At 27.6% G+C, this 27,214-nt stretch overlaps 2 protein-coding genes across 3 annotated transcripts; both read left to right on the forward strand.

Annotated features, from left to right (window-relative positions):
- The first annotated feature begins 879 nt into the window (after positions 1-879).
- LOC145763478 (uncharacterized) lies at positions 880-3,055 on the forward strand. Its single transcript, XM_082574933.1, has 3 exons — positions 880-1,127; positions 1,538-1,634; positions 2,192-3,055. Exons 1-3 carry the CDS (start codon positions 1,006-1,008, stop codon positions 2,351-2,353), a joined length of 381 nt encoding a protein of 126 aa, XP_082431059.1. The 5' UTR covers positions 880-1,005; the 3' UTR covers positions 2,354-3,055.
- Positions 3,056-10,182: 7,127 nt separating this feature from the next.
- LOC145763356 (furin-like protease kpc-1) lies at positions 10,183-27,119 on the forward strand. Of its 2 annotated transcripts, none has more exons than XM_082574791.1 (20): positions 10,183-10,400; positions 11,073-11,186; positions 11,595-11,699; positions 12,571-12,717; positions 13,199-13,364; positions 15,116-15,241; positions 15,829-15,991; positions 16,133-16,229; positions 18,095-18,255; positions 18,965-19,126; positions 19,755-19,940; positions 20,076-20,210; positions 20,703-20,815; positions 21,460-21,611; positions 21,880-22,009; positions 22,493-22,580; positions 23,185-23,343; positions 23,784-23,843; positions 24,417-24,547; positions 26,371-27,119. In XM_082574791.1, exons 1-20 carry the CDS (start codon positions 10,215-10,217, stop codon positions 26,559-26,561), a joined length of 2,772 nt encoding a protein of 923 aa, XP_082430917.1. In that variant the 5' UTR covers positions 10,183-10,214; the 3' UTR covers positions 26,562-27,119. The 2 variants fall into 2 exon arrangements, with proteins under 2 accessions (XP_082430917.1, XP_082430916.1); XM_082574790.1 differs by lacking the exon at positions 26,371-27,119 and adding an exon at positions 25,508-26,092.
- The last annotated feature ends 95 nt before the right edge of the window (positions 27,120-27,214 follow it).

The following is a 27,214-nucleotide window of genomic DNA, read 5'->3' on the forward strand; positions in this document are numbered from 1 at the left end:
CAAGTGTAGAATGGCATTAATTCGGCTCCAATCATCTGTAGTGATCGTTATATAAACTAAATACTGCCTGCTTACTGGATTTTAAATAATATGTACTACTGCTATCTTCAATGATTTAGGCTACATAAAAGAAAAAGAATTTCAGTTAGGTGAATGTTTTTTTTTTATGTTTTATTAACTATTTATACGTAAGGTTAAACTTATTTTTTATTTTGATAAAAATAAAACCAACAAGTTATTTTTAGAAATCGAAAAAAAAACATTTTTCGATAATTATTTGGAAACACTTTTTGTTTATTTTTCTAACTTTTTTCGTGAAAATTTTGGTCGCAAAAATGTGGTTTGATTGGTAAATTAATGGGCGTGTTTATATTCAAGAATAAACAGTTTGGTTTGGGGTTTAACTGATAATCTGTTTATAGAATTAAATAATTTTTTTAATATACGGCAATTATCAGTTACCTTAAGTCTACCAACAGACTTTGACGTTGTTATTTTTTTTCTACTTACTTTCCGTCTGCGGTTTTGGTTCGCATGTTATTTAGTCAACTTGTGATGTTAAGATTTTGAGCAAATATAACCGAGCCACGTGGTTTAGTAAATATAAATAACTTATTGCTTACAATAACACCGCTATTTATAAATAAAACTTTTAAAAATTTTAAATTTATTTTGGTTTGGTATTATTTAAATAGACTTTAAATGATATTGCAGTTTTAAAACCGTTTAAAGCGTTATAAACAGATTAGGGCTGCTTTTAATATATGCAATTTTAACGTAGATATATAATTTTTATGTATATAAATATATTTATTATTTAACGATATTAATAAAAAGATTTTACCATCTGCTATTTGGAATATATATAAAAAACAAAAAGTTTGAAAAAATATAGATTTTAAAATTATGACTGTTTTTAAATTAAGGCTGTTTTTTTAAATTACTTAGTCAATAAAAATCTAAATTTTTTATTTTTTCACCAAGAGACAAAGTTATTCTGTTGTAATGACGGGGAATAATGACAATTTAGCAAAAATGTCGGAAAAAAATGAAAATATTGAGGATAAAGCTGGAACATCGAAACAGAAGAAACAAAATTCTGATGATAAATTTTATGAGGGAATAAGGTAGAATAATATAAGTTTAATACAATTCTTTAACTATTTTTTATTTCAAATTTTATGTATATATTATTTGTTTTTTTTTAGTATTTTTATTTTAAATTATTTGTTTTTTTTAGTATTTTTGTTTTAATAAAGTTTTTTATTTGTTAAATTATGACATTTTTAATGCTAATATAGAAAAGTTTACAATTTTTATTTTAACTTATAAGCTAAAATTAAACTAAATATATATTTGTAAAATGAAATTATATAAATAAACCCTTGTTAAAAAATTAAATAGATATTATAAGACCATCAAATTTTAAAGAGTTTTTTGAAGGTGGTTATTTCTTACAACATAAAAGATTTCAGTATGATTCAACAATGGAATTTATAATTTAATTGTTACATAACAAAGCTTATTGTTGTTACAGAGGTCATGAACGGCATATTTTGTTTCATTTCTTCACACTTTTCAGTATAAGCTTTTTTATCGGAGTTGTTTTTATTCATCTGAGCTTATGGATGAATGTAAGAAAATTTGTTAAATATATGTATATATATTTTGTATTTTCGTGGTTTATTTGTATTTCTTTTATGTGTATTTACTTTGCCTAATGAAAATTAATAACCCCATTTACATTTTGATTTTATAGTGGCTAAAAATATAAATGGTACACCACACATGAGGTCGTGGGTTCAATCCCCACTGATTCCATGCTGTAGCACACTTGAGTAAGGCACTATAAACGGTATGAACTCCTGCTGAGCCAACACTTAATCAGCAGCTTAATTATCAGGCAATTTTTCCAAACTGCCACAGGCAACTCAAGACTGGGCCAGGGTAACTGATATTACTCTATGTTTAAGTTGCGCATTCGACTTTCCCACATCGAGGATAAAAATATATACAAAAAAAAATGTTTTAATTAAGTAAAATAGGTAAATATAAAAAAGTAAGCACCGTTACAGCTAACAGGAATTTTGATTAAGTAATGGCTAGAAAACAGGTTTTAATTTGACAAAATAGATGCATATGACAAAAAATACTTCAACAGCTAATGGCTAACAATTTTTATTGGTTTTAGGCAAATCTAATTAACCCCAACCAAGAATCAACAACCACAGAAACCGAAAATCCAAATAAGAATATTCCTGATCGCCCAATTTGGCTCGAGCCCTTGTTACAATACACAGGAAACTATTTCATAAACCTCACCATTAATGGGACAACTTTGCACTCATTTTGATTCTCATTATATTGCTTCTTTATTATATTTGCACACAATTAGTCTTATGACAAACAATCAACTGCCTGAGCTGGATGAATATAGGTGAAAGGTGGGTTGAAGTGGTGTTTTAACTTTATATTACTGATACTTAAGAATTATTAAATACTTTGTGTTTTTTTTGAGCTGTTTAAAATATTTTTTTTAAATTGGTATTTGTGTAATTTTAAAGTAATTAGTTTTGGTGTTAGGTTATAATTTAAAATATAACATTTTTTCGATGTTTTTGAAATGTTAAAATTGTGGTTTGTACTTAAATTAATTTAATGTGATCCTTTTTGCGAATTAAACAGAAAGGGAAATTAATCATAATTTTTAATATCCTGTTTATTTTAAGTCGGTTTCCCCTTAAAACATACTCTTTAATGTATTGCTTTACATGAAAAAAAATGCTAAAGAAATTGAATATTAACCATTAATATATATATACCAAAACACTTAAATAAAAAGTGCAAAAATTGCAAAAATATAATGCTAGGTTCACTTCACCTGAATAGGTTAATTATTGCTAAAATTTTAGGCTTTAAACCATTAAATAATTTTTAAAAAACATAAAGTAGATAAATAATAAAAAATGACATTTTTAATGTAAAACCATTTAAATATTAAGTTTTAATATCATTATAAATTTTGAACTATTGACCAATTTATCAAAAAATGTTTGAATAAAATAATCTTTGTGTATAGAAAATAATACATTGTTAATATTCAATCACATTTATTTACTATGAATCTAATTTTAATATTTAATTTTTTAAAAGAAGCTAATTTGAAATTTTACTCAAAAAACAAAATATTTGCCAAAAATTTAAGTTTTTTTTATATTTTCTACAAATAGTTTATTAATTTAAATTTTTGCAGAAATTATTCACCGTATAAACCAAAATTTTACAAAAATCTATTTTAAATGTAAATTGACTTGACTCAAGGGCATAATTAAATTATTTTTGTCAAATAATTATTAAGTTTCATAATATTAATGAAGTTCTAAAAAAATTTTGGGTTTTTTAAAATATCTATTTTTTTTTATTGTTGTTAAAAGTATTAAAATATTGCCCATTCAAATCTGCTTAAATAAACAATTTTAATACCAAATTAAAGCTAAAAATTACTAAATTAAAAATAAAAAAAATTTAACATCATTTATGTAAAATTAAATTTTAAATTCACTTTTTAAACAAGAATGTTAAATAAATATTTGTATTTCTGAAACGACTTAAAACCCTCGTTAAAAAAAATTGTATAGAGTAACCAAATATAAAGTAAATTTCTATTTTCAATAAATTATAAAGCTAAGTTAAATCATGGGACCAATAAATGTTAAACATTAAAGTAGATAAAAATAATTTTAACACATATTTTACTGCATAATAAAATCCATTATGATGTAATAAACAATGGCTCTATTGTGATTCATACCACCATTATGACTTGTCATTTTTTTAATTTTTAAATATTAATATATTAATTATAAAAATAACAGAATATTTATGTTTATTTTATTTGTGCCTTAAAATGTTGTTAGCTATATATTTTAAATGTGTTTTAATTTAATATTAGTTTGTTTTTGTTTAATTAAAATATTTTAAGAATTAAATAAGATATATTTTAATTATAAAATACTTATTTTTTTGTCATTGTGATTTTGTTTCATTGTGAAACTAATAATTGTTGACAATCAGTTCATTGTTGCTCCTTTGTGCATTGTCATCAATATTTCAATCTTTAAAGTCAAAATTTTATGTTTTTGTTGTTTACTTAATTGGATTAATTAGTTAAAAGTAACATCGTTAACACAAGTATTTATGCATTTTAGAATTTCTAAATTATACTAAAGTATTTATAAATATTATTTTCTAACTAAAAAAAAGCCTTTAAAAATAATTAATTAATTAATTTTAAATCTTTTTTATAATTATCATAATTTTTTAATTTGTACAAGTATTGCTAGAATTTTAGTAAAATTTTTCTCCTTAAAATTTCGCAATAATTTCAAATATTTTTTCATCACAATGATATGAATCACTCTTATATGTAAACAAATAAAAGTCACGTACCAACCACGTGGTCGTAACTAAGAGTGGTCACGTGGTACACCCTGTTGTCAAGCTCCGTTACCTTTACCCTAGTAAACTTGATTGTTTTCGCTTATATCCAGACTTTTCAATGCAAAAATTTATGCGAATTTTTTTCGTCCATTTTTTTTTCACAAACGCTTTCTGATTTTTTTTTGCATTGTATTTTTTCTTGTATGTTGCGTCATAGTACAACCGATTGATGACGTCATAATAGTACAACTTAGTACGCTTTCGATTTGCACTGTGTGTTTAGTTTTTATTGAGAATTGTAAATAAATTGGAATCGAAGTTCGAAGAAATTCAATTTGGGAATTTTGTATTTTTAACCTTTGGGGTTTGTCGCTTTAACCGAAATCCTTTTTTTATATAAATTTATCCTCGATGTGGGAAAGTCTAATGCGCAACTTAAACATAGAGTAACATCAGTTACTCCGACCCAGTCTCGAGTTGCAGTTTTGGATATTATAGAGATTATAATTGCCCGGTAATTAAGCTGCTGATTAAGTGCTGGCTCAGCAGGAGTTCATACCGTTTATAGCGCCTTACTCAAGGGCGCTACAGCATGAGAGCAGTGGGGATTGAACCCACGACCTCATGTGTGGTGTAGCAAGTGTTTTTACCACTACACCACGCTGCCGGAATTTGACCGAAATTTACGTGAATTTTTTTTTAAATTAAGTGGCATTTCTTCAAGAAGGATTGGGGTAAAATAAGGTTAAAAATTTCCAAAGTTTAGGTGAAATAACATTTTCGGGCATATGACAATATTTCGAAAATCATTTTACGAAAGTTACATTTCACCGAAATTTGGATCCAGTTATTTACCGAAATTTAAAGGACTTTATCAAGAAAAGATTAGGTTAATATTGGGTTAATAAAAAAAGTCTTATTTTCGGTTCGGTTTTATGAAGTAATACGGCAAATTTACTTAACATACCAAATACATTATGCTTTTAAAATCAAGTTTATGACATACATAGTGGGGGCTTTTATTACGTAATTGTAAGTGATAAACAAATATTTAAATCAAGTTTGTTCAAATAAAATTTAAGTTTTTAACTGAGTTAAATATTAAGAATATTTATTTAACTTGTATTTTAAAACGATAATATTGACTTAATTTTTGACATAAACAACATAACGTAATAGTAGAAACAGTTTATTTTAATGACGTTTTAAGTTTTCGCACATTTTTGGATTTACTTTAATTAACATAAATGGGTCAATCTTATAACCAATAGTTGGCAAAAATGTACATAACAGCTATAACTAAATTTGGTTGAAAATTAGAGCAAGCAGGGTAGTGGATTAAGTTAATAGTGTCAATATTATGGAGAGCCGAAAGCGTGGTAGTAGTTAAAACACTTGCTACACTACATGAGGTCGTGCGTTTAATTCCCACTGCTCTTATGCTGTAGTGCCCTTGAGTAAGGTGCTATAAACGGTATAAACTCCTGAAATAACACCTAATCAGCAGCTTACCGAGCAATAATAATCTATAATATCTGAAACTGCCAAAAGGCAACTTAAGACTGGGTCGGGGTAACAAATGTTACTCTGTGTTTAGGTCAAGAAGTCGACCTTTCCACATTGAGAATAAATAAATTTAAACTATGTTAATAGTATGCACTATGTTTATATTGAACATTGAAGGTGCTTAGTCAAAATAAATAATAGCAACAAAATTGATTTAAAAATAAATTTAAAACTGAATTTAATTAAATATTGGATAATTACAAAATTGTATTAAAACTATCAAGTACAACTTGACATTAATTTTGTTAATTAATTTTTGGTTGGGTAAGGAGGGTGAGTGCTTCTTAATTCTTTCATTCTAGAATTCGATTGAAGTCCTCTCGAATGCAATCGAACTCGAGTCGGCATCGATTTTGACGTCATAATGTCATCTGTTTGTTGACTATCAGTTATCTGTAAGTTTCGAACGCTCAGGGTCGGTTTATTTTGGGAATTTTTGGGTTTTATTGGTTTGGAGGGGGTGAGTCCCGTGTTTAGGGGGTGATTTTCAGGGGGTAACTGTCGTCTACTTGACAACGGACGAGAGGAAGGGTTGTTACTGTTTCTAGGCTTCGGTGCCACGGGTTGTTTGACACAGGTCAGACCTTTTAGATCAGCCACGTTAATATTTTTCTCAACATTCGAATTAAAACTCAAATTTTTGCCTCCAGCTTCGTTCTGGGTGAAATGTGGGGGTGAAAACTTAAATTCTTCTTGTTTTGGTTTCGGAAAACGTTTAGAACGAGTGAAGTCATCAATAAGGCTGCTTTTTTGTCCAATATGGGGTAAAATAACTTTTGCGCTAAGCGGTCTTGGGTTGAATCCGTCCGGGGATAAACAACGTCCGCTAGGGGTCCCCGTGCGCTTGTTTTTAGCAGGTAAACTTTCTAGCGTTACCTTGGCAACACCTGAAGTAAAAATTAAGTTAATTATTGTTAGAAGATAATTGAATATTGTTTAATTATCTAAAACAATAGGCATTGTGTTAATGATAATTAAATTTTTTTAATTGTTTTATTTATTGAAATAATTCACTTTTTTAACTAACTTTTTTGTGGTTGAATATTTGGTATTCCCGTGATGACGTCATGTTTTAATTTATCGTCGTTCTAAATAAAATAAAACATTCGTTTGAAGGGTTAATTAAAATTCTGTCTAGATCATGAATAATTTAAGTTGTTTACGAAATTCGACATTGTGCGCTAAGGTAATGTTTTAAAGTTGTTTTATTTAGGAATAATTTGTGTTTTTTACACATTTACTTATCCTCAATGTGGGAGAGGTCGACTTTACGACCTAAACTTAGAGTAACTTTAGATACCCCGATCCAGTCTCGAGTTGCCTGTGGCAGTTTGGGATATTATAGATTATAATTGCCCAGTAATTATTCTGCTAATTAAGTGCTGACTCAACATGAGTTTATATCGCTTATAGCGCCTTACTCTAGGGCGCTACAGCATGAAAGCAGAGGGGTTCGAACCCACGACCTCATGTAGTAAAGCCAAGTGTTCTGACCACTACAACACGCTGTCGGTTTTTTAATAGATAAAGGACAAAAAAAAATTGTAAATTGAAGTAAAAATATTTTTTTTTATAATTACAAAAAATTAATTTCTCAAACGTTACCTTTATTTTTTCCATTGTTTTATCTTTCGGCTTTGTGAGGTCACAAGTAACAATCGAAGTTCCACTTTTATTTTCTTTTAATTTTTGATTTAAATTTTGTTCAGTTTGGAGATTACTTCGTTTTAGAAGACGACTATTATTGGTTGCCAACATATTTTAAATATAAATTATCGTTAACTAACTATAAAAACTATGTTATATTTCTGTAACAGAGAAAAATTTTTTTAAAGGGTGGTTAATGCTAGGGTTGATTTAAATAAGCATAGTGACCAAAAAATGACTTAATTTGATTTTTTAGCTTTCATTGGACGGATTTTAACTCTATTTAACGTTAAACCTTTTTGATTTAATAGTTACACATTTTATTCTTAATTTTGTATGAATCTTAAACGTCTTCTATAAGGTGGTCTCAAATTTAAAAAATTTAAATTTAGTGATAAAGTCGTTTTATAAGAACTTTAAAATTAATTCTGTCCGATAGAAAAAAATGCCTGATAATAACTTTCTGATAAATAACTAATTTTATCAAATATTTAAATATATCTTCATATAGATATTTAAAAGAACTTTTTAGTATTAATATAACTTTTCAACTTCATTTTAAAACATAACATTTAATTGTTCTTTAAAAATATTATAAAAAGTAACGTTGTTTTGCAAATATATGTATTCAAAGACACACAAAAACTGCTTTAAAACAAACCTAATTCTTAAAGTTCTAGAAGTATATTGAAAGCTTACTATAATACTCTTTGTAATGCAAAGTGCCTTTGTGTAAATTACACTCATTAATTATTAATTATAAAAGGCTGACGGTAACCAAAATACATAACAACAAAAATACGAAAAAGAATTGTTTGCTTATTGTGTTTTTAATTGACTTAAAATAAGCTGTAGTTGATTTTGGTATTTTAGTTGACTGTCTGTTCTACAGGCTGCTTTATAACTGTTTTAATATGGTCGCAACTGTTAACTAATATTTGCCTGTGATAATTTACCCACGCACCACAAAAGGCAGTTTTATTTATTTTTTGAGCTTATATTTGTCTACTAAGCTTCTTTGTATATGGATTACTTTTTAAGAGAACAAAACTTACAATTTGTTTATAAATCTTGTGGTTTAAAAACTGGGTTTAAGAACGATTTTGTAAGGTTGTGTTTAGCTTTTTTCTTTAATTTTAAGCGCACTTTTTTAAACATTAAATAACTAATACAACAACAAATTTGTAGTTTGTTTTGTATTTTAAAACTATTTACGTATTTAAAATACTTTTAATTTAACTTTTAATACTAAGACTTTTCCTGTAGTAAACTTATGGAAAACTATTCGCCTATTCTATACCATTTAAAATTACAAAATTTCTATAAAAAGACTATGGCTTTTATTTAAGCTTTAAGTTTTTATCTTATTTTTCTAAACATTAAAATTAAATTTTCAAAAGCAATATATCTTTTAAATGTCTTTTACTGAATTGCTACAATGCTTTAAAAATACGTTACTCATATATTCAATGCTTCGTGGAGTAACCCTCAACCAGGTCGCCTAGTGCACTTCACTTTTAAATCACTATTCTACTATATTGATTTCAGCTATACCATCTGCTTGACAAATTAAACTGAATTCCTTTTTTGATTGTGGATTAGGGTTTTGTGTTTATAGCAGATAAGCTTTTAATCAAGATATTGATGCCTAATTTTTTTTTAATTATTTTTTTAATGGATATTTAAAAGGTTTATAGATATAGTTTTTATTTAGGACAAGGTAAATAAAAGAAACTTTATATATTTAAACATTATTCAAGATTGGTTAAAGTTTATTAAGGCATTTTAATTATATTTTTTTCTTAAGAATGGAATGCACTTTTGAGCAAAAAATAAATTCGAAAAATTTTTTTTCTTCTTTTTTTCTCCTTTTTCTTTTTTTCGAACAAAAGTTGCTCTCTCTCGTTTTGCAAACGACTTCATCGCTGCATAAGCGAGGCTAACAAAGCGAAATCGAATCATTCAACAAAGGATTAAAACTTGAACAGTTTTAGTCCAATCTAAGATTAAAATTGTATTTTAAATACATGGCAAAGTATAGAACAGCCAAGGATTTTAACGTTTAATTACTAATACAGTTAAAATTGTTTAGTTTTATAAACTCTATGCAATAACAAAAATGTCATATCCACGTGTGTTTTATATATACGTTTTATTAGGTAAAAGTTGCTTTAAATATTGATAAGTGCCCCAATTATTAGGATAAGCTATTCTTAGATTCTTTTAAAATAGGCTTAATTTAATAATGTAATAGATAGTCGCAAAGTTATTGGCAGATGCTTTTAGAATTGCAGTAAACCACTTTTTCTAATTAAAAAGCTAAAACTGAAGGATATTTGGTAATGGTATATTTTTCGTTTTGATGAAGTGAAAACAATAATAAATAGGTCATACTGAGCAAAACACAAAACAGAATTTTCTTTTAAAAAGTCTTCTTTCACTAAATTTTAATCCCTTTATAGTATAAAATAATTAAAACTAACAGCATTTAAAATCTGTTTTTTAAATTTAATTTTCTGTTTTAGTTGATGCAGGTCGTCAACTTAAAAATTTTAAATAAAATGAAAATTCACCAAACAACGACAATGAAGCATTTTTATTTGTGTTTATTTTTATACTTTTTGTTCCCTGATAAACTTGAAGCAAAACGACATTTATATTTGAACGAATATATGGTTAAAATTGACGGAGGTTATTCAGATGCTACAAGAATTGCAAGACTAAATGGATTAGTTAACATGGGACAGGTAAAAATAAAAAAAAATTTTTTTGTATTATCTTTATCCTCGATGTGGGAAGGTCGAACTTACAACCTAAACATAGAGTAACATCAGTTACCCTGACCCAGTCTCGAGTTGCCTGTGGCAGTTTGGGATATTATAGATTGTAATTGCTCAATAATTATGCTGCTGATTAAGGGCTGACTCAGCAGGAGTTCATACCGTTTATAGCGCCTTACTCAAGGGTGCTACAGCATGAGAGCAGTGGGAATTGAACCCACGACCTCATGGTGGTATAGCAAGTGTTCTTACTACTACACCATGCTGCCTATTTTAAAGTTTTGTCTAAAAATGACCCAAAAAATTTTATAATCGTGCATTAAGATTGAAACCCACGACCTTAAGGAAATCTCTTATATAAGAATGTTACAGTATAGGTAAAATACAAACTTTAACATTAAATTTAAAAATGCTCTGTGTTATTATTTATGTAATATTGCTAAAATAAAATTTTAAAAGCATGCATTAGGAATTAAACCTAGGACCTCAAGACATTTTTTTTTATAAGAATGTAAAAGTCAAGTAAAAATGCAATCTAAATCTTTGACTAAAATTCAAATGCTTTAAATGCTTCTAAGTCTTTTACAACAAATTCTAAATTTTTGATTTTTATGATTTAAATTTTTTTTTAAATTAAAGGTTGGGACGTTGCAAGGTTGGTATAAGTTTAAGAATCATCGAATAAGTAAAAGATCGTTGGAGGTTTCCGACAGGCATAGACATCTTGTAAAACACTTGTTAAGAATGAGTGAGGTAATCTTATAAATTATATTGTGTTTGTAAAACTAATTTTGCAAGTAAATGCATTTTTGTGAATTATTATTTTGAAAATGATAAAAATTCTAAAATTTTATAGTTTTTGTTAAATTTTTTATCCCCTTTTTTAATACATATTTTACTACTCCAATCCTCTATTGATAATTGAATTCTTACTCTATAATCACAATATTTTATAATAAATTAATATTATTTTATATTTGCGATAATTAATGTAAAGGCAATTGTTCGTGATACTTTTTTGGTTCATGTCTCATGTGTTCTTTAATTTTACAATCTTAACATTTTTAAGGACTGTGAACTACATGTGATCCAAATTCCCTTTTGTAGTAATTTTTAAATATTAATCAAACTCAAAAAACAAATTTTTTATCTTATTTCTAGGTAATATCAGCTGAGAGAATGGAAGTTTACACTCGAGTGAAAAGAGACGCAATAAAAATTTTAACTGAAATTAACGACCCTTCGTGGGAATCAATGTGGTACATGGTGGGTGGTAAACTCTTATCTTGTTTTTTTTGTATATATCTTTATCCTCAATGTGGAAAAGTCGAATGCGCGACTTAAACATAGAGTAACATTATGGGATATTTTATAGATTATAATTGCCCAATAATTATACTGCTGATTAAGTGCTGGCTCAGCAGGGGTTTATACTGTTTATAGCGCCTTACTCTAGGGTGCTACAGCATGAGAACAGCATAATCTACAGCATAATCAAAGTTGTTTTTTTCAAAATTTTTTTGTTTTATTATTTTAAATGCCCAATGTTGAGTTAATATAATTTTTTTTGTTTATTCTGAATGGTTTTTATAGCTCTGTTATATAATATTGTTTAATTTCCACTTTCAAATTTGATTTTAAATCACTTTAATGTTTTACCTGAAATTAAACAGGAAGTTAAAGTTGAGTAAAAGTCTAAGAATTCAGACAAGACTGTGTTGATATGTGCCAATTATATCTTCATTTCCTTTTAACTAAGGTGTTGAAAGAAAGTTAAAATTTTGTGAAAACTTTTTTTTATCTTTAAATTTGTTTTCATGTGAATTTAAACTAATTTTTATCTTTGAGAATGAAAGCTATCATATACTTTATTAACTAATAATTGTTTTTTTTAATGGTTAGAATTTTTATATATATTTTCTTATTAAAGTTACATTACTTTACAAAAATTAACTTAAAATTAAAAAAAATAATTAATTTGCAATAAAATTGATACTACAAATGCAATAACAAAAAATTCTTTGTATAAAAATTATATATACCTTTATTAAACAATGTAAAAAAAAATATATATACCTTACACAAAAATTCACAAAAACTCAATATACAATAATTTAATTTTACCCTTATTTTACAGCACTGTGGGTCGACGAATCAGTCAGTTTGTCCATGTAGTATGAGGGTTGAGGATGCATGGAAGGCAGGGTTTAATGGAGAAGGAGTGGTTTGTACGATATTAGATGATGGAATTGAAACCAATCACCCGGATATAAGGAATAATTATGTAAGTTTGAAATTTCTGTTTTATACATGTGAGATATGTTGTATTGGGTATAAAACAATTATGTGAAATATTTATAAATTTTTTCTTCTCTGTGTTGCTAATTGCTAAGGTTAAGGTTGTTGCTAATTGCTAAGGCTAATTGCTAAGGTTAAGGTTAGTATGGTATATCTTATTTTTGCTTAAATTTAAGTTTAGGTTATTGCATTTGGAACAACTTTTTGGGTTTTTTGTTTTCTATTTGAAACAATTTTTTTTAAATTTGGCTGTTGTAAAAGACTTTATAAAATAGGGTCCAAAAAGAATTTATAAAATAGGGTTCAATTTTGGTCTAATCTTGCATTTGAGTTTCAATAGTTTAAAAAGTAAAGACTTTTATTTGTAAATTATAAAAATTTAATTTTTATTCGAAAGTTTGTTTTTGTAAAACTGTTACAAATTTCTTTTTTTTCATTTTTTAAAACTTTTTTTTTGTTTCCAACAGGATCAGTTAGCTTCATGTGATATTAACAGTAAAGATTCAGATCCTACACCTCGTTATGATGAAACAAATGAGAATAAACATGGAACTCGATGTGCTGGGGTGGTGGCCATGCAGTTGAACAATCATTTATGTGGAGTGGGGATAGCTTACAAGTCAAAGATTGGAGGTAAACTTTGTTTTATATATCTTTATCCTCAATTTGGGTAGGTCGAATGCGCGACCTAAACAGGGAGTAACAACTGTTACTCTGACCCAATCTCGAGTTGCCTGTGGCAGTTTGGAATATTATAGATTAGGGTTTTTTAACGGTTTATAGTACTTTACTCAAGGGTGCTACAGCATGAAATCACTGGGAATCGAACCCAGGACCTCATGTAGTGTAGGAGTTGTTCCTACAACTACACTACGCGGGCCAAATTTGGTTTTAGCTGGTTGGAAGACATTTTAAGCTAATATTAAATCTCTAAATACAGAACTAATGGTTTTACTATATATATATGTTGTAAATAACTTTAAATTGCCCTGAATTATCCTAAAATTTGAATGTTAGTATCATTTAAAATGTTTAAAATTTGGCTTAAAATATTGTAGACATTTTAATTGGCATAAATTTGTGGCGTAGAAAATTTTTGCACTGTTATTTAAAGTTAGATTTAAGGTCTAATGTAGTAAGATTTGTTATTAGCTTTATAAAAGTAATTTTGTTATATCTGATGATTTAAAGTTTAAAATATTTTAGTTTTTAATTTTGCGGTGTTTACTTTTCTTTGTTTACACAAACTTTCTTAAAAATGAGCAAAGGGCATTTATGTTTTTAGATTCTAGAATTAGGTAAATAATTAACTTTATAATAACCTTAATTTGAGTTCAAAATTTTAAAGCTTTATTTATAAAAATTTTAGATTTTTTTCGTTTTTTTTTTTTATTTGTTTTTAATTGTTTAACCCAATTCTACATAAAATGGAGTAAATATTATTATGACCTTAACAACTACCATTATCTATTTGTTTGTGACCTCATAAAAATATTTTTCTGCTCCTGAAAGATTTTCTCCTTATACGTTCGAATATTTATTTTAATTTCAAAGAATATTTAGTTTTTAAATTTGTTTTAGGAGTTAAAATTAAAATTCAGCGAATTATTTGTTGCAAAAGTTGAAGTTTTTATTAAAAGCAAATCTGCTTTTAATGTTTTATTTGTTTAGTGGAATTATCAAAGTTTACTTCAATCTTAAGTGTATTTAGAACGGATTTCTAGTAAAATTTTAAATTGAAAAACAATTCCATGGAATCATATAAAAAAAGTTGAAAAAATTACATTAAAAAGGTTTCATAATTATCATATTATGCTCACACAATTTAATAACAATAAATTTCTAAAATTATCCATGTATAATAACGATTAGTGAGCAATATATGTTTATATTATATATTATACGTATTTCCAATTTATAGGCAAATAAGTACATAAAACTATTGTTTGTGGTGTGTAAGTATATAAGCACAAGCAAATATTACTTAAGAGTTGTAACCATATTATGACAATTAAAATGCTGACTATAGGGCAGGCTATGAACTATTATTTCTTATGTTTTAAATGAGCTCTTTGTAAATAGTCAAAACACGTTTCTTTCTATCTTTAATTTTTTTTTTTTTTGCAGTTTGAACTGAATATAATTTTTATTACATTTTTCAAATATATATTATTATCACAATTCAAACAAGGATTATATTAGACTTTTTTATGATTTTATTTTATCATTACAGATTATAATACAGAGAAAATTTTAATTCATATTTTTATTGTTTTTCAAGTTGTGGCTGGTAATCATATGCCACTAAATTTCTCTAAATTTTTTTTTTTTGCTACTTAAACGGAATATAATTTTTTACAATTTTTTTTAATTTATCTTCTCAGGAGTTCGGATGTTGGATGGAGAAGTCACAGATGAAGTGGAAGCAAAATCTTTAAACTTTGCCCGGGATCACATCGACATCTACAGTGCATCATGGGGTCCAGATGACGATGGGAAGACGGTAGAAGGTAGGCACTTTTATTCATTAGGGAAGACACTTTTATTCAGTGGGGTAGACACTTTTATTTAGTAGGGTAGGGACTTTATTTAACAAAGTAGACCATTTTATTCAGTGGGGTAGGAACTTTTATTCAGTAAGGTAGGCACTTTTATTCAGTGGGGTAGACACTTTTATTCAGTAGGGTAGGGACTTTATTTAACAAAGTAGACCATTTTATTTAGTGGGGTAGGAACTTTTATTCAGTAAGGTAGGCACTTTTATTCATTAGGGTAGGGACTTTATTTAACAAAGTAGACCATTTTATTTAGTAGGGTAGGAACTTTTATGGTGGGTTAACACTTTTATTTTGTAAAGTAGGCACTTTTATTTAGTAAAGTAGGCACTTTTATTCTCAGGGTAGACACTTTTACCTGTCGACTATTTTATTGATCTTGTAATTTTTTTATATCATGTGTAAAGCCTGTTAAAGGGGTTTAAGTATTTTATTGTTTTAAAATTGTTTACCAAAGTACATTGTGTTTTGACAATAACTTTATTTATAGAAAAAGTCATAGAATTTAAACCTTTAAAATTAACCAAAATATTTACCTCTAGGCCCAGGTCCAGCAGCCCGAACAGCTTTCATGGAGGGAGCACAATATGGGAGGAATGGAAAAGGTTCAATATTTGTGTGGGCATCAGGGAATGGGGGAAATAATCAAGATAGTTGTTCTTGTGATGGATATATTAACTCAATTTATACGATTGGTGTTAGCAGGTGACTTTACTATTAACATTTTGTTCAATAATTTTTGCATTTTTTTATTTTATGTTATTCATGTTTTGCAAAATTTTTTTTATTTTTATTTTTGCATTTTTTTTTAATTTTGTTTTTATTTTTTACTTTCTTGCATGTAAGTATATCACAGAATGGTTATAGACCATGGTATCTTGAAGCCTGTGCTTCCACATTAGCTAGCACATACAGTAGTGGGGAAATGCATGAAGGGAAAGTGGTAAGTTGAATTAATATTAATGTTACATGACAGTAAATATGCCACTAATGTTGAACTAAAACTTGTAGGATTTGTGGAATACACTGATTAGCAATTGTTGTTCATTTAAATTGTTATCTTTAAAATTTAAATATTTTGTACACTTTTTTACAGCATTTTGTAACAAATATTTAAAAAAATGAGTAGTTTATTTGCTTTTATATTATTTTTTTTTAATTGTATTTGGTTTGTTTTATTAAACAATATAATACCAAGTGAAGATTGTTGGGTTATTTGCTTATATATTGGTTGTAGTTATGTTTCCTTTGTATTTTGTTTGTTATACTTGAAAAAATAAGGCAGAATATATTGTTAATATCACACGTATTCTATATTTTTCATAACAATTATCTGTAGGTGTTGCAATCTCTAAAACTTTAATATTATTCTTACTTTAATTTAAAAGTTTAATCTTTAATCTGCCTCAACAATCTAACCATAAGTGAGTAAATATTAATCATAGAATAAATATTTGTTCAACTAAGGATTACAGCATTCTAAGTATTATAAGATTTATCTTCTTTATACAAATATGATTTTACTGCATTTTTAAAGAAAAACAAAAGGATTAAATTTTCATTAAAAAGGTTTTAAAATTCTGTTTTTAACAATTTTGTCTTCGGTGAAGGAATGATGAAATACCTGCTTTTACATGACTCATTTGATTTTAGTTTATTATGAAGTTTATGTTGAAAGGTTAAGTTAAGTGAGTCATCCGCTAAAATCTAAATGTTTTTCATTTTAAGTTTTTTAAACAACATTCTTAAATGAAATTTTGAAAAATTGTAAAAACAAAGTACCCCTCTTTCAAAAAAATTATCCTAATTTTTGTGACCTTTTTATTTATTTTAAAATTTTGTTTTACATTTGTTTTTTAAAAGTCTTAATGTTAAGTTGTTATTGGAATTCTGTTATTCAATTTGTCTTTTTGTAATCTTAATAATATACTTTATATTTTAAAGCTTAATTGTAAAAAAATATAGAATATATAAACATGATTTAACAAAAAAATTTTGTTTAATATTTAAACTAATTTTGCTAATTTAAAAACCTTATGTAACTTTGGTTTGGAGAGATTTTTTACGTTCTTTTGTAGGGTTAGTGTGATTTTTTATAAGTTAAAACCGTGACTGGGTAGGAATGTTTACCCTAAAATGTAGTAAAATTCCAACAACTTTATTCTTTAATGTAATATAAGTTGGAAACAGGTCAATAAGTTTAGTGGTTGAGATGAAATGAATGCGTTACCTCCATGTTACGCTGTAACCTGATCTTTTTAACTAAGTGTTATGAGTGTTATTAATTTGTTTTTCACTTCAACATTTTTTAAGTTTTAAGAACTGTAAAAATTTATTTTTTCGGAGAAAATAATTTTATTTTTATTTTTTCTTTGTTTTTTTATTTAGTTTGAATTTTATTCATATATTTTTATTAGGTATATTAACAAATACTTTATTTTTTATTTTATAAACTTAAAAATACTAACTTTTTTGGTTGAATTTAGGTAACCTAAAAACATAAAAAAAGCTTTAATCTAAAGTGTTAAAAATACAACTTTCTAAATTTTGTTATTATTACCTAAAAAGCTAAGCAAAAATCCAATTTTCATTACTTCAATTGATATTAAGTGATACAAATTATTGTTGTATAATTTAATTTAAACATTTCTACATTTTTACAAAAAACTAAAATTGTTTTCTAAACAAAAATCCTAATTTAATTCTTTTATTAGGTATCCAACTATGTAGTAATAGTAATTTTGGTCTAGTTATTTAGTTTACACATTTCCAATTTTTTACAAAAATTCAACCTTTTTCTATTTCCAGGTGACTACTGATTTACACAGCTCTTGCACCCACTTTCATACTGGTACAAGTGCTTCAGCCCCCATGGCTTCAGGGTTAATTGCTTTAATGTTACATGCCAACCCTAACCTTACATGGAGGGACGTACAACATGTTATTGTTAGGACTGCTAACTCTGCTGGGTAAGGTTGCTTTGTGTTTTTAATATTTATTATGTTGTTGGCCTAGTAATATATTTCATGAACTCGTTAATGTTTTTTTTTGTCTTAAATATTGTGTTTTTCGCATCTTACTTAAGAGTGTTTGCAGAAGGAATCAAACCCTGGTCCTTAAGTTCTATTTTAGAATGCTACAACTTCTCAGCGGTGGAAATTAGACCTAAGATTTTATGTATTGTTTTAAAATGATATAATATGACTGCAGTGGGAATTAAACCCAGGACCTAAGGTTAACTTAAGAGTTTTACAACATGCTAGCAGTAGAAATCAAATCCAGAACCCAAAGTCTTATTTGAGGATGCTATGCATTGCTAGTAGTAAGAATCAAACCCAGGTTCAATGATTTTACTCAGAATTGTTACCATATAACGGTAGTTAAAATCAAACCTAGGACCTAAGGTTAACATAAAGATTTAACAACATGCTAGCAGTAGAAATCAAACCTAGGACCTAAGGTCCTATTTAAGGATGCCACAATATTACAGCGGTGGTAATCAAACCCAGAACCTCGGGTCATATTTAAAATGTTACAACATGCAAGCAGTGGAAAAAAATAATTCAATGAAAAATGTTATTATTTTAATGTTTTACAATAGTTACAACAATCTCAATCAAAATATAAATCCCACATTAATGACACCACACAATAACAGTTTTCATTATTACATCACAGATTGCATGCAGGTGACTGGGTAGTAAATGGGGCTGGATTTAATGTGTCTCATGTGTTTGGGTTCGGGTTAATGGATGCTCTTGCACTCACTCATGTGGCCAAAATTTGGAACCAAGTCCCACCACATAAGGAGTGTGTTTCAAGTCCTCAACGGCTTTCCAGGTTTGTCAGTTAGGTTTCTTTGTTTTATTATTTTTTCCTGAATCACTTTTAGTTGATAGGTTTTTATATTTTAATGTGGCAAGGGTATGCTGTTGTAAAGTGGTAAAGCTATCTGTAAACACCAGGCTCAAGGGCAAATAGTGAGGCATTGGTTTGGCTCGAACCCGAAACCTTTCGGTGTGTTTAAAACTATCTGTGAACGCCAGGCTTAAGGGCGAATAGTTTGGCGTTTGTGGGGCTTAAACCCAAAACCTTTCGGCTCGTAGCCGCTATGACTGACATATCTATCTGATGTCATTTATATATAATGGTGCTTAGTAGCCAATATATCCATATATATATATGTCCAATTTATAGACAAAATATAAAAGAAGATTAAAAAAATACTGTTTGTGGTGTGTAGGTAAATAATCACGGGCAAATATTAATTGCAAGTTGTGACCATATTAAAACATTTAAAGTGTCGACCGAATGGCGGGCTAGGCTGTTGGTTTTAATGTATTAAACTCTATGAACAAGTGGCTATTATTATATGACAATTAAAATGTCAATTTTAGAATAGGTCGGCTAATAAAAAAATATTAAAAAAAATTCTTAAAATTAAAAACTAATTTAATGAACGTTTTAGTCGAATCGTTCCACACGAGGTACTTCAGGTTACCATGGATATGAATGCGTGTCATCGAAGAGTGAACGAGATCTCATACCTGGAGCATGTTGTCCTCCGGATCTCTCTGGATCACCCAAGAAGAGGAGACCTTCAGATCTTCCTCATTTCTCCAAGCGGAACAAGATCAAATATTTTGGAGAAAAGGTCGGAATTTCATTCTATTTAATTTTTTAATTAACTTTTTAGTTAATTATTTATTTTAATTTTTTTTAAATTAATTTTTGTAATATTTTTTTTATTATTTTTTTTATTTAATTAATTAATTTTTTTATTTTTTAGAAATTTTGATCACTCAAAGATGGGGTTTGTGGAATGGGATTTTATGACAACACATTTATGGGGGGAAAACCCAATGGGAGTTTGGACCCTGGTTATCAAGGACCTCCCTAGATCATCCAAGGTCACCAAGTTTGGGTAAGAACTTTTTTTTAATAAGGCAAAAAAAGTTGTTGGTAGTAACTTTTAATTGGGGTAGCTACTTTTTTCTCCTTGTTGATTGTTTTTTAATGTAATTTGTAACAAATGTTTGCTTTAACTTTTACACATGAGGTCTTTGGTTTGATCCTTGCTGCTTTTCTGCTTTTGTGCCTTTAATTAAAGCATCATAAATGGTGTAAACTTCTGCTGAGCCAAAAACCAATAAAAAAATCAAATTTTTAGTTTAACAAAATTAAGCATAATGATCTTACAGATTAAATATTTAGTAAATCTAACGAATAATATCCCAAACTGCCACAGGCAACTCGAGACTGGGTCAGGGTAACAAATGTTACTCTATGTTTAAGTCGTAAAGTCAACCTTCCCACATCGTAGATAAAGAAATATAAAAAAGCTTACACTCAAAAACATCAAATTTTAATTAAGTTTAAGTAACATATTTTTAACACTTTTAAATATAAATAACAGAAGGATGGGTAACAGAGATCCAAGCAGACACGGAGTATTGAGAAAATGGCAACTTGTGTTTTATGGAACAGATGAACATCCTCAACCTAACTACCACTTTGATAATTGTGAAGGTAATTTGAAAAATTTTTGTTAAAAATTTTTTGTAAAGGTGATAAACTAATTTTTTTTTATTATTATTTTTTTTTTTTAATTTATAAACGTGTTAAAATAATATTTTTTTTTTTTTTTAATTAAACAATTTAAGAAATTTTGTAAATAATTTTTTTTCCGAAGAGCAAGTTTGTGAATATATTTTAAAACTTTTATGGTTTTAGAACATGTAAAATATAAAAGATAACGTCATTTTTGCATTTCTATGTTGTTTTAAAGTAAAATTTACCAGTATGGGCTTAAATTTAGTGCATAAAACTTAATAACAACCAACTGCCAAAATTCATACATTTTAACATTACAAAGTTTTAGGCGTACAATTTATTAAATTTAATTCATCATTGATTTAAAAAAGGGTAACTTCTTGGCCTAAACATAATTAAACATTTTTCTGCTAATTGCTCGTTAATTGCAGATTGTTTTTTTGCTTTTTGCGGTATCTTACTGTATATACACCTACCCAAAAGCATTAAGACTTGGAAGGAGTGGGAATCTAACCCTAGACCTTATGTTGTAAAATCAGGTGTTCTAACCACTACACTACACCACCCTTTTTAGTTATTTTTATTTAACTAAAGGAATAATGGAATCTCAATATTTTTAGTTTATTCGCAAGTATTGTGCCATGATGAGTGTATAGGTTGTTGTGGAATAAGTGCAAGGGATTGTAAGAGATGTAAACATGTTTCCACATTATCGGGAGAATGTGTGCCAACCTGTGCAACTTCACAATATGTTGAGGACAAAGTCTGTCAGGTACGCTTAATGTTTTAATCTTTAGAGTATAAATAAGCTAATTTTTTTTTAGTTTAAGCATAGTATCTTAACATTTTAATTTAAATTGTTATAAACATAAAGAAAAACATACAAATATATCATCCACTAAGCTCCATCACATATAGATATTTATTTTCAATGTTGTTTATAAATATGGAAACTAAAAAGTCAAACTTAAAGATTTGGTTGAACTTTTGTACGCTACTGAAACTGAAACCCTATAACCACAATAACTTAAACTCAACAGGATTGTTGGGGGACTTGTTCAAGTTGTGAAGGTCCTGGGTCGGAAAATTGTACTTCATGTCATCGAGGGCACACTCTAGTGGATGGAACATGCGTTGTATCTTGCGATCAGGGTTCATTTCTTAATTCTCGTGAGTTTTAATTATTTAAGTAAATTTTTTAACAAAATTTTTAAATACTTAAAATTGAATAAATTTTGTATGCCATCTTTAGAAGTAATTCTTTTAATATTTGTATCAAATTTTTTGTTTTGCTATTTCACAATTTTAATATTCGTTATCTATAAATATTTATTTATTTTTAATAAAGGAAAAATTTTTTGTTTTGCTATTTCACAATTTTAATATTCGTTATCTATAAATATTTATTTATTTTTAATAAAGGACATAACCTAAACATAATAGAACAAGATTTTTAAACATGTTTAAAATTTTTTTAAAAATTTGAAAATAAATAAAAAAAATTTTTTATAGGATTTTTATTAAACATAACAACTTTTTTAAAAAAAAACTAATTTTTACCAAAATATTTAATAAACCTTTATTTCGTTACAATTCTTCTTTGGTTTGTTTCGTTTTTTTTTCATTAAAATATTGTGTTTTTTTTAAACCCAGGTACACAAAGATGTGAGAGATGTAGTCATACTTGTAAAACCTGCAGCACCCATAAACATCAATGTACATCATGCAGAAATGCTTTTATGTAAGAATTAAATTAAATTAGTAAAAGGTGTTTTATGAAAAGAACTTTTCTTTAATTTAAGTTGGGTAAAATTAGTGTGGAATTTTTAATGGGAAGATGCTGACTGCCTGAACTCACAGTAACACTAGTTAATTTGGCCCAGTCTTGAGTTGACTTTGCTGAATCCAATTTATTTATTAGCGATTTTAAAGTTGTTTTATAAAAATAATTTTGCTTTTAATTTAAGTTGGGGTGAAAGTTGAAATGCCAAAAATATGGCCTTAACCAACAGTAACATTAGTGCATTTGTGCCATTGACTCAGTGTTGAGTTAACTTTGCTGATTAATATTTTAAATATAATCTGTTAAAATTTTGGCCTAGCAGAACTTAATATCATTTACATTGCCTAACACCAGAATTTAGAAGCAGATATTATGTAGTAAAGCCAAGTGTTGGAACCTAAACATATAAAATCATAAGTAAAAATTTAATAATTCGGAAAAATAAGTGGCAAACCATTAATCACTTTTTTTTGTTTTCTGACATTCGGTCGTAAAAAAACCTTCCAAAAAATATGTCAAAAAAAGTGGAAATTACAACTTTTTTAATTCTGGAAATTCACAGATTTGAAGAGGGAAGATGCAGACCCTCATGCCCCATCGGTGAATATTTATTATCGGCAACAGGAGGTTGTAGATCTTGCAATAACTCATGTATCGATTGTACGGGATACCCGACAAGATGCACTTTATGTGCAAGAAATTTTGTACTCCATCGTCAGAGGTAATCCTTTTTTTCCTTTATTAAATATTTATCACTTACACATTGCTATTCCACACAATTTTAGACACAGTTTTTTAATAAAGCTTTATATATCCTTGACGTGGAAAGGTCGACTTAACAACTTAGACATAGAGTAACATTAGTTACCCCAACCCAGTCTTGAGTGAACTTTTTTTGGGGATATTATAGATTATAATTGCTCGATAATTAAGCTGCTGATTAAGTGTTGGCTCACCAGAGGTTTATACTGTTTATACCAACTTAGGCACACTACAGCATGAGAGCAGTGGTAATCGAACCCTAGACCACATGTAGTAAAGCAAGTGTTTCTACACCATGTTACTGATAGTGAAGTTAATATTGCACTAATTACATTTTTTTAACAATTTATTAATTGTATGATGGTTTAGATGCTAATAGTTAATAAAGTGTTTTTTCAGATGTACACAAACTTGCCAGAGAAGATATTACCCAGACTTCAACAGACAAACCTGCAGACCGTAAGTTACTTTATTAAATATTTTATTTATCGAACTTTTAAAAATGCCTGAAAATGTCTTTTTATTACATGAGGTATAATATATTTTTTTCACCTTTATATAGAAACAAAACCAAGGTCAATATAAGATTTTATACATCATATATTTAATTTAATTTTAATCCAAAAAATATAACTCAATTTCTACTGAAATTTGTTTAGTTTAAAAATTTAAACATATAAGCACTAAAAAAAAGATTTAAAACCTAAATATCTGATTTGAAACAGTTGCCACTTAAGCTGTATTCTCTCTCTTTAAAACATTTCTTAGCTTTTATTTAAAAGGAAATATTTAAATTTGTGACATTTTTACTGCAATTTGTGATGTTTTAAATAATAAAATCACAGAGTATAAAAAAAACACTTACTTAAATATTAAAAATCTAACTTTAAAAAATTGCCAATTGAACTGTATTTTCTATCTTAAAACGTTTTTTAGCTTTAAATTTACATTTTCATGCAATTTGTCATTTTTTAAATAATAAAATCACAAAAAAAACACAGATTCAAATTTAAAAACTCCATTTTTCTGCAGTTGTCACTCAAGCTGTAGATCATGCATTGGACCAAGTAGAAACCATTGTACAGTGTGTAATGGAAAGAGGGTGTTAAGAAGGGACCATGCTGAAGTGACTGCTGGCAAGTGCGAGGAACCGTGTCGCGACAGTAAGTCATGTTTCAGTCACAACTTCTGTTTTAAATGTTAAAAGGCTAATAAGGCATGTTTATACACAACTTTATGGTCTAAAAAATATGTAATTGATTGGTTTTTAATTTTGCCATCAAATGAAATGGTTAATTTGTTGGTTTTTAAAAATATTTGGTGTAATTGGTAATTAAAATTAAATTAATGGCATGGCTCTTATTTATTATTTCATTTCAGTTTGTTTTTTTTTTTTTTTATTTGCATGTGCTCAATATAACTAACTGCATGATCCCACAACAAATACCAAATCAACAATTACAAATCAACAAATACTAAATAAACAAATACCAAATCAACAAATACAAATCAACAAATACCAAATCAACAAATACCAAATTAACAAATACCAAATCAACAAAAATCATTTCATGTTTGAAATTCAAATCGATCTGAATGATTGTTTGCCATTAAATGATTCGGAATGCCATAATTATTGGTTTACTGCATCTTTATTTTGATTGATTTTTCTATGGACAAATCTTACTCTTTATGCAAAAACTTTCATGATTTTTATACCGATTTTTATGATTTCAATTTGATCCAAACATTTGAAAAATCAAATCATTTTATTCTCCATTATATCTTGGAAAATTTAAATCTTACTATTTATCTTGATTATTATACAATGATAATTTAAATTATTTGGAATAATCATCAATTGAATCAATATTGATATTTTCAACTCTTGATGATTTTTACACCGACTTTATGATTTTAATTTGGTCTAAACATTTGAAAAATCATTTAAATTACCCTCTTTGTGATTCATTTTTCATCTTGGTTATGGAATAATGATTTAAATTAATTTGGAATGAATATCATTTTGATTATGGGTACCAACTTTAAATGAACAACCGCTTACAACATATTTGACAATTTTTATTTTGATCCCCCTCCACTAAATTCAATTCCATTCTCAGTTGATATCGGAGACTTCTCCCCGAAAACTTGCACCTTCGTCATCAAATATAAGTGGTGCGATATGTCTCCATTCTCGACTTTGTGCTGCCGGACCTGTTTTCAATTCAATCAGAGCATAAACCAGTCTCCAAGTTATGATTATAATGAGTATTATTACTCCGACGATGAGTTTTATGAATTGAGCAGGTCGGAGACAGTGGAAACCTCTCAGAAGGTCGAACAAACTTTAAGTTCTTCAGTCGCCACAACAACAGAAATTCCTGTGAATGAAACTGTAGTCTCAGAACAGTCGCAAGTCGGCTCGTTGAATGTTTCTTTATCGCCGTAGATTTTTTATGTTTTTTTTGTTGTTTTTTTTTAAATTTGAGTTAATGTTCTTTTAAAGTTACAAAAAAGTTTATATTTTTGTAAAAAGCTCCCAAAAAGCAGTGTAACTTTTTTTATTGTTGTAATATATAGTTAAGTAAAATAATCTAAACCTCTTTATACTCCAATACCTCGTCAAAAAGAAATTAAAAACTAAATCCTTAAAACAGTCCTCAAATAAGTTTTGTCATTTTTTTCTTTGTTTTCCAATATACAAACATTTTACTTTTTTTTTTTTTTTTTTTTTTTCAAATCAGCGCTTTTTTGTAAATTCTTCAAATTAATAAAATAATTAAACTTTTATTTTTGGTGAAATGCATGTAAGTCTAACTTAAAACATCAAAATTTTTGGTGAGTATTAATCTATTTTTGCTTTTTATTTTAATATTGCAAATGCTTAAAATTAATCCTAATTAACCAACTAAATAAAGTCTAAATTACAGTTACCTTTTACCACTTTTTTTATTGTTTTTTTTTCGTTTTTTCATCCTTACAGTGCATAGATCCATAAACAGTCGGCTTCCTAGCGCTGCCTGCCGGTATGTGCGCGACCGAGGACTGTGCAACAACGAACGCTGGAGATGGCAATGTTGTGGCACTTGCAGTGTTTCTAATATTTATTATAACAACTTACAAGTTCAATGGAAGCGAAACTCGTTGTCTAGATATTATAATTACCATTTTTAGGTACGATGTTACATTTGCATAGGTTTAAAAAAACAGAAAATTTAAAACAATAATAAAGTCCGCAATCTTTGTTATACAAACTGTAGGGCTTTTCAGTTTTTATCTAAGTATTTATCTGCTTTTTCCTGATTTTTGTTGTTGTAAATAAGCTAGTTTTTGGGGTGTGCGCTAAGTTTAGTACTGGCGAGCCCAGTTTCTTATGCTCTTAGTGCTTTTTTTTCTAATTAGCTTTTACTGCCGTTGCCTTATTATTATCTTTGTTATAATTCCACTAAAAATATGCAACCTATTAATTCTAAGCATTAAGTATGGTCCCACTATTTATATATTATTCACTATCAGAATATCGAAGTAACACATTTTTTGCAAGCCTATATATTTAAGAATAGTTTATACATATACTTAATATGCTCGTTTTATTTTTAAAGCCCGTTTCAATATATATAAATTTACCTTTGGATGTCGTATAACAAATCATGTGCCAAGACTTTCTTAATTCACTGTAAATTTTGCAAAATAACCTTGCCAAAAACGTAATAAACTTGCCTGTTGCCTATATTTTTCTGTAAAAGATTGTTTGTATAGCTCCAACTAAGAATTATGTAGTAAAATAATATTGTGAAGGCTTACTAAAAGTTTAAATAAATAAAACA

The sequence above is a fragment of the Corella eumyota genome, chromosome 1 (assembly GCF_963082875.1).
Source record: "Corella eumyota chromosome 1, kaCorEumy4.1, whole genome shotgun sequence".
NCBI classification, from domain to species: domain Eukaryota; kingdom Metazoa; phylum Chordata; class Ascidiacea; order Phlebobranchia; family Corellidae; genus Corella; species Corella eumyota.